This window comes from Dryas octopetala, chromosome 4 (genome assembly GCF_963921425.1).
Source record: "Dryas octopetala chromosome 4, drDryOcto1.1, whole genome shotgun sequence".
Lineage (NCBI taxonomy): Eukaryota > Viridiplantae > Streptophyta > Magnoliopsida > Rosales > Rosaceae > Dryas > Dryas octopetala.
This window is the reverse complement of record NC_141369.1, coordinates 25,329,313-25,336,053: the sequence shown is the minus strand read 5'-3', so window position 1 is coordinate 25,336,053 and position 6,741 is coordinate 25,329,313. Positions and strand designations below refer to the sequence as shown.

The 6,741-nt window shown below is 36.0% G+C and overlaps 1 protein-coding gene across 1 annotated transcript; it reads right to left on the bottom strand.

The window, feature by feature from the left end:
• Positions 1–718: 718 nt before the first annotated feature.
• Positions 719–3,752, bottom strand: LOC147288803 (uncharacterized). The gene is made up of 3 exons (XM_086242055.1): positions 3,577–3,752; positions 3,310–3,423; positions 719–1,143 (listed from the first exon to the last, which is right to left on the bottom strand). The coding sequence occupies exons 1-3, from the start codon at positions 3,628–3,630 to the stop codon at positions 964–966; spliced, it is 348 nt and encodes a 115-aa protein (XP_086098181.1). The 5' UTR covers positions 3,631–3,752; the 3' UTR covers positions 719–963.
• Positions 3,753–6,741: the final 2,989 nt, after the last annotated feature.

Below are 6,741 nucleotides of genomic sequence, written 5' to 3'. Positions count from 1 at the left end.
CGGTAAGCACAGAAGGGGTATATCACGGTGGTTGAGTAGTCCCCATGATGGTGACCACATACATGTAACATGTAAAAGTGGGTCGAGGGCCTCGAGGCCTTGACCTGAAAATTTGATTCCCATCAGGCATCGCATCATACGGCTATAAATAAATGCTGTGAACTTTTGCACCATACTCTCTCAACAAGAGAGTCTTGGATCGGGCGTGCCCCACGCCCAGTGCGGCAGCTCTCACATGAGGTGGGATCCGCACTGCACTGGGGCATGCCTCATACAAGATTTAGTCTGCTCTCAACTCTCAGGTAGGGCCAGAAAATGAGAGGCTATTTTATTTATTTTATTTTTAAGGTTATTTAATAACCAGTGCGGCAACTCTCACATGAGGTGGGATCCGCACTGCACTGGGACATGCCTCATTCAAGATTTAGTCTACTCTCAACTCTCAGGTAGGGCCAGAAAATGAGAGGCTATTTTATTTATTTTATTTTTAAGGTTATTTAATAATCATCGTCTAAACACATTGGTCTTTGACACGTGTAATCATTTAGGTGGAGTTCAGACAATGTCCCAACAAGTGGGACCACTATCGTCAATCACCTAAACATGTGTTTTAGTTTTAACAATCATTTTCGGTGCGCTGTGCCTGGGATGGCTAGGCTACCATTTTCTCCAATTAACCAGGATTGTAATTCCAGAGATTCATATAGTTTTCACCCAATTTTCTTCCAAGAAATATAATCCTAAAAATTAACTTGAAGATTCATATAGTTATACAAGCTAAAAGCATTGAAATGCAATCTTAGAAACAACCATCTATCTGCATTGTAATAATACAGACCCCCTCTCCTTTTCCTTTCTGTCCTTATCTGTACATGGGATATGACAAGGAAACTAAAGAACAAGTGAACAACACAATCAATTCATTTTATTCTGAGATTTTGTGGAACTGAAATGTAGTAGATGTCAAGATTGTTCTAGTAGACTTTCTAAATATAAATTTAAGATATATCTGGCAGTGGACAAAACATCAAGCCTTTTCTCGCTAGGTTCATACTTGCCCTTTCGAAGCTGGTACCTATGAGTTACAGCTGAGATTGTGTAAGTCTGGCCTTCTATTGTCACACTCTCCCCACATTGCAGATTCTGCAGCACCGAAGGTGCAATTAGAATATACAAAAAGGAAACAAAAACACAGATATCCCAGCAGCAATATCATGTTTCTAATTCCACTAATCATATAGGGCCTACTAATCTCTATGAATGAACCAACAGAGTAATATTGACAACATGACAGGCATAATTCCACTAATCATTTGGACCCACTAATCCCCATGAATGAACCAACAGAACAGAGTAATATTGACAACATGACAGAAATAAACAATCAGTATTGGGTGTACATCAAGTTTGAGAGAAGGTTGCTAGTGCTATTTCATGGTTTTCTGAACTCAAGCATTGAGGTGTCATTGGATTTTTGAGGCAAATGACATCTCCACAAAAGAATGGATGGAGACTGAAGAGCCTGAGAGGGTTCAAATTTCTTAGGGGGTGTGATCATTTTTTCCTAGCAAAAAAAGAAAGGTTCAATATTTGATCCCATATGTGATGTGTCAATCATCTGCCATCCCTGATTCTGAGAATAATACAATAGTGTTTTGACACTTAAGAAACTAAAATGACACAAAGAACTAAATATCTCCTTGTGATTTCGTTCCCCATGTCCTTCAAACTATAACATAATTTGCAAACAATAATTTTCTCAAAATCTCTTCATCCTAAATTCCTAACTGTGTCAAGCTGTGTTTTATCTTACCATCTCTTTATCTTTGAGAGACTCAAGTCATGGTCCAAATGGCCCAACAAGAACATACTCGGATACTCCTATTTCTTTTTCTTCACCTTCAGAGCCATCTGTTTGATGGCAAGTCATAAGGATATGGGACTGAGACCTTTTCAATGTGCAGATATCAGATATATGCTTCAAACCTCATTTTTTGAGTACTCTATCCTCCATTAGATAACCTGTAACTTGTTTTTCTTTCTTAGTTGTGCAAATCTAGATTGCATATTTTCAAGCTGTCTCTCTCTCACTTGCTGAAATTGGAAAACTAATGTCTTTGTGTTATTTAAGTATGTGCAATAACTATTGAAATTCATTTCAACTAAAACTTTTAAATTATTGATCTTAATTTCATGCTTAATTAAGTTAGCCATGAATGATTCACATTGAATTATATTGCTCATCTTCATTTCAACATTGATTTTGTCCAACTAATCATTTAGTTTCTTAGAATATTTGAAAGATCTAAAGTGTACTGAGAAAAACAGCTATGCAATATGCATTAAGGGAGAGACCATGCTTTAACATGAGTGATAACCTAACATTAAAAAGATTTCAAACTAGACGTCCTTCTTAGTTCTAGACCACATTTTCACAAGTTGAATTGTCTACACACCATATAAATGCATTTTCAAGATAATGAGTAAAGAAAAACTCACAGAAGATTAAAAAGCTTCCATCTCAAAGCCTTAGTGTGGTTTACAAACCTCAAAAAGCTGTCTACTGTCTACATGCCAAGCTGTATATACACATTAGAAAGCTGTAGCCTCACAGCCTTAGTATGGTTTTGCCTTTTTCTTAGGCACAGTGATACTTATCAGACAAAAGATGGGGAAAAAAGTGGGATGTATTGGGGTTCAGTCTCCTCTAAAAACTAAAAAGGGCCTTCAGTTTGTGACTCTTCCCAAAATTTTGCCTACACCAAGCTATCGGAATATGTGATGATGCCAACCTAAGCGAAGCGGATTCAAGTAACAACTGATCTTTCAAGTTTCAATACATCGATCAAGCAGCTGCTAGCCAATTCATAGCATATATCCTTAATCTCCAGATTTATACATTTGAAAAACTTCCTTCTAAAGTTAATGGGTATGTATGTCACATCCTAATCAACACCATAATCCATCCTTACACATCACATTAATGGAGTTCAAACTTATCTCAATTCTCAAATATAATATAATACAAAATGACCAAGAGCAGTAGTTCCAAAGCAGCATATGCCTAATGCCCACTAGCCAGACATTCATGCATTCAGCACATATCCCTATTTGTCTAAGAAAGGGAAACACTTGAGCCTTCAATCTTCATTGCCAATTTATTAGTTTTCTTTTTTCTTTCAACCCTACACAAAATTTGGATAAACCCTAGAGTCCAAGAATTGATATTTACAATTGAATTAAGTATGAGAATGAGCAATTGAGCGCAGATACAGTAATGGGTAGAAGAAGAAGATGTGAGGGACTTACGGAGGGAAAGCAACGAACGCCAAGGTTCTTGGGCGGAGGCGTAATTTCGATTACTTTGTAAGGGTGATAGTTATCTCTGTTCCTCTCTTTCTTTCTGCAAGAGACTTGAAGCAACTACAAAAACAAAAAATGGAAACGCAAATGAATTAATGGAGATTAGTATTAGACTATTAGCTAATAGTACAGAAATGGCAGAAATACAGGGTAAACAAATAAAATAAATCCATGAATTGGTGGGTGGGTGAATGTGTATCACTCTCTGTGCACCTTTGGCTTTGGATGTGGGCCCACCGCGACTAGGTTCCAGGACACCATTGCCATTCTTTCTCGCTTTCTATCTCTATGCGACTCTGATACTTGGGGACACCAGCTCAGGGAAAGGAAAGGATTACCAGAAAAATAGTTGATTCTTTTTTTTTTTTTTTTTTTTTTTTCGGAGGGGAGAGGGGACAAATTATAAAATTTATTTATGATATGAACATTAGTTAAATAAACTCATCAAAATTAAAGGGTTGAAAATATGTTTGCACACTCTGATACTCTACTTAATTGCTAGTTATTTGAAAAACTCAACCAAAAATAGTAGAAAAAGAAACAATCAACTATAACTTTTCAAAAAGACTTCTCAATGAAATTGCTTGTAAGTAGGAGCTAAAAACACTTGCTTATGGTGGCTAGTGGGCAACCAAATTGTAGTTAGTGGGTTTATATTATTATTTTTTACTTTATTTAAATAAATTTTTACTATTTTAACCTATATAAATAACTTTTTTTAATAATTTCCTTGACAAAGGGCATTAAAAAGTTTCTAAAAATTTAACCAAAACTTGTCCTCTGGCTTCATATAATACTAACCAAAAGTTTAGTACTATTTGCAAGTTATTTTGCAATATGTATATAAACCTTTAAGAATGTCTTGTGAATGTCCAATTTCTAACTAAAATGACAGGTGGCATAGTTGTCCTCCTCTGGTCCAGGCCCAGGTCCTCCCTTCTGCTCAGGCCCAGGCCCAATCAGAATTGGGTCAGACAACTGCTCATTTTCTTGGTGTCGATCTGCTTCCCGCGTATTTGGTGAGAATTAGTCAGCAGATTGTAAGCTTGGCCCACCAACCTTGTAAGAAGCAGAAGCGCACCTGCACTGCGACCCACAAGGAGGATGAGAAGAATGATGACCGCTGATCGAGATAATCACAAGTGAGGCCCAATCAGCATCGTTGATCATTTTTTGCCCTCCAACAAATGTTTAATCTCTAATATATATATATAGATAAAACAAAAAGATCTGAAGATCGTGATCAATATCTCAAATGAATTAACCATGCATGCATGATTCAGTTACAGCCACTCTTGTTATCCAAGTCATGATGTGGGCCACACTAATGCTGACTACACCTCATGTGATATCTGATCGAGCAAGTAGTTCATTGAGTAAATTAAGACAGCAATATAATTATAAGTAAAAGCCACATAGCATAGTTACAAACTAACCAGTTTTTAACTTTTTATTTTTATTTTTTATGATTGAGAAAACCTTTTTGTAGTAACTTTACCGCATGCACATGCAACCTGAAATAGTATATACATATATGGATTTAATGGAGACTAGACATGGTTTTGAGGCCATTGGTTTTGCCCTAAAGCATGTGTAGGATGCTAACTTCACAAGGGCTAGCTGGTAATTTTGCAATAGTTCAGTTCAATGGCATAGCTACTTATGAATCATGATTACCATTGACCAATGAGTGTACATGTAATTCCATATATACATCTAGTATGCGGTTAGGTGTAACGTACCGATGCAAGTGGCTCATTAATTGGGTTTTTACTACTTTAGTTTAGTAGGCTATTTCTGTGTAGTTTTTCTTTGAATGTATAGTACATTAATTTTGAGGGGTTGAGGGTGACATGCATGGAGATATTACAATGTTGGGGTACTTAGAAAGTGTGAAAAGATGAGAGTTAGGTGTTTCAGTGTAACCCATATATACATATATCTAGTGGCCGGTGTGATTAGGTGTAACCAATGCAAGTGGCATCATATATTAGGTTTTTCACTAGTTTAAGTTCTTATATATGTGTGTACATGTTCACTATATGACCAATTAATATGCAACTGTGGCATGAGTCACATTAAGATGTGAATAGTACATTTTGAGGGGTTGAGCTAGGATGACGTAGATATATTACATTTTTGGGATGCTAAATTAAGTGTGAAGATACGAAAGATCGATGTTAATTTCAACACACCCACATATTACTTGTACGTGTGACTAGATGTACACTTGCAGTTAATTAATTTGTCTTAAGTACTTTATATAAACATAAGGAATACCAGAAACATATTGTTTCAGATCCCAAAACAGATTGAAGAGATAGTGCTTGTTTGTTGATATAATTAATATATGAGAATTAATTGTTTTAACTCATTGTAATTAAATCATTGTACATATTATCTAACGCTGTCATTGTGTGATATACCAATGACATGCACAAGCATTATTAAAAAATAAAAAATAAATAAAAGAAACTACATGCACAACCTGAAATAGCTAAATAATTAATGAAACAACCAGCTAGGTCTCCCTTATTCTCCTTAATGAATCAATCTCCTCGATCTATAAGTATATAGGCAACCTACTAACTCAAGCATCTACGTACCACTACTCATCCTCGTCATGCAGCCATCAACCATGCATTTGATCATCACATCACTCCTCTTCCTCCTGCTTTCTTTTCCAGCTGTTTTTTTCAGCATTTGATTAATATGCAAGTGTACGTGCCATGGCATATTAAGATGTGAATAGTACATTTTGAGGGGTTGAGCTAGGATGACGTAGATATATTACATTTTTGGGATACTAAATTAAGTGTGAAAATATGAGAGATCGATGCTTGAACACACCCACATACTACTTGTGTGACTAGATGAACACTTGCAATTAATTTGTCTTAATTACTTTATATAAACATAAGCAATACCAGAAACATATTGTTTCAGATCCCAAAACAGATTGAAGAGATAATGCATGTTTGTTGGTTATTAAAAAAAAGAAAAAGAAATAAAAGATCTACATGCACGTACAACCTGAAATAGCTAAATATTGAAAGAACCAGCTGGGTCTCCCTTAATTATTCTCCTTAATGGATCGATCTCCTCTATAAGTATACAGGCAACCTACTAACTCAAGCATATACACGTACCACCACTCGATCCTCGTCATGCAGCCATCAACCATGCATATGATCCTCACATCACTCCTCTCTTCCTCCTGCTTTCTTTTCCTGCTGTTTTTTCATCACCATTTGATTAATATGCAAGTACGTGTAGGTGGCATGACATATTAAGATGTGAATAGTACATTGTGAGGGGTTGAGCTAGGATGACGTTGATATATTACATTTTTGGGATAATAAATTAAGTGTGAAAATA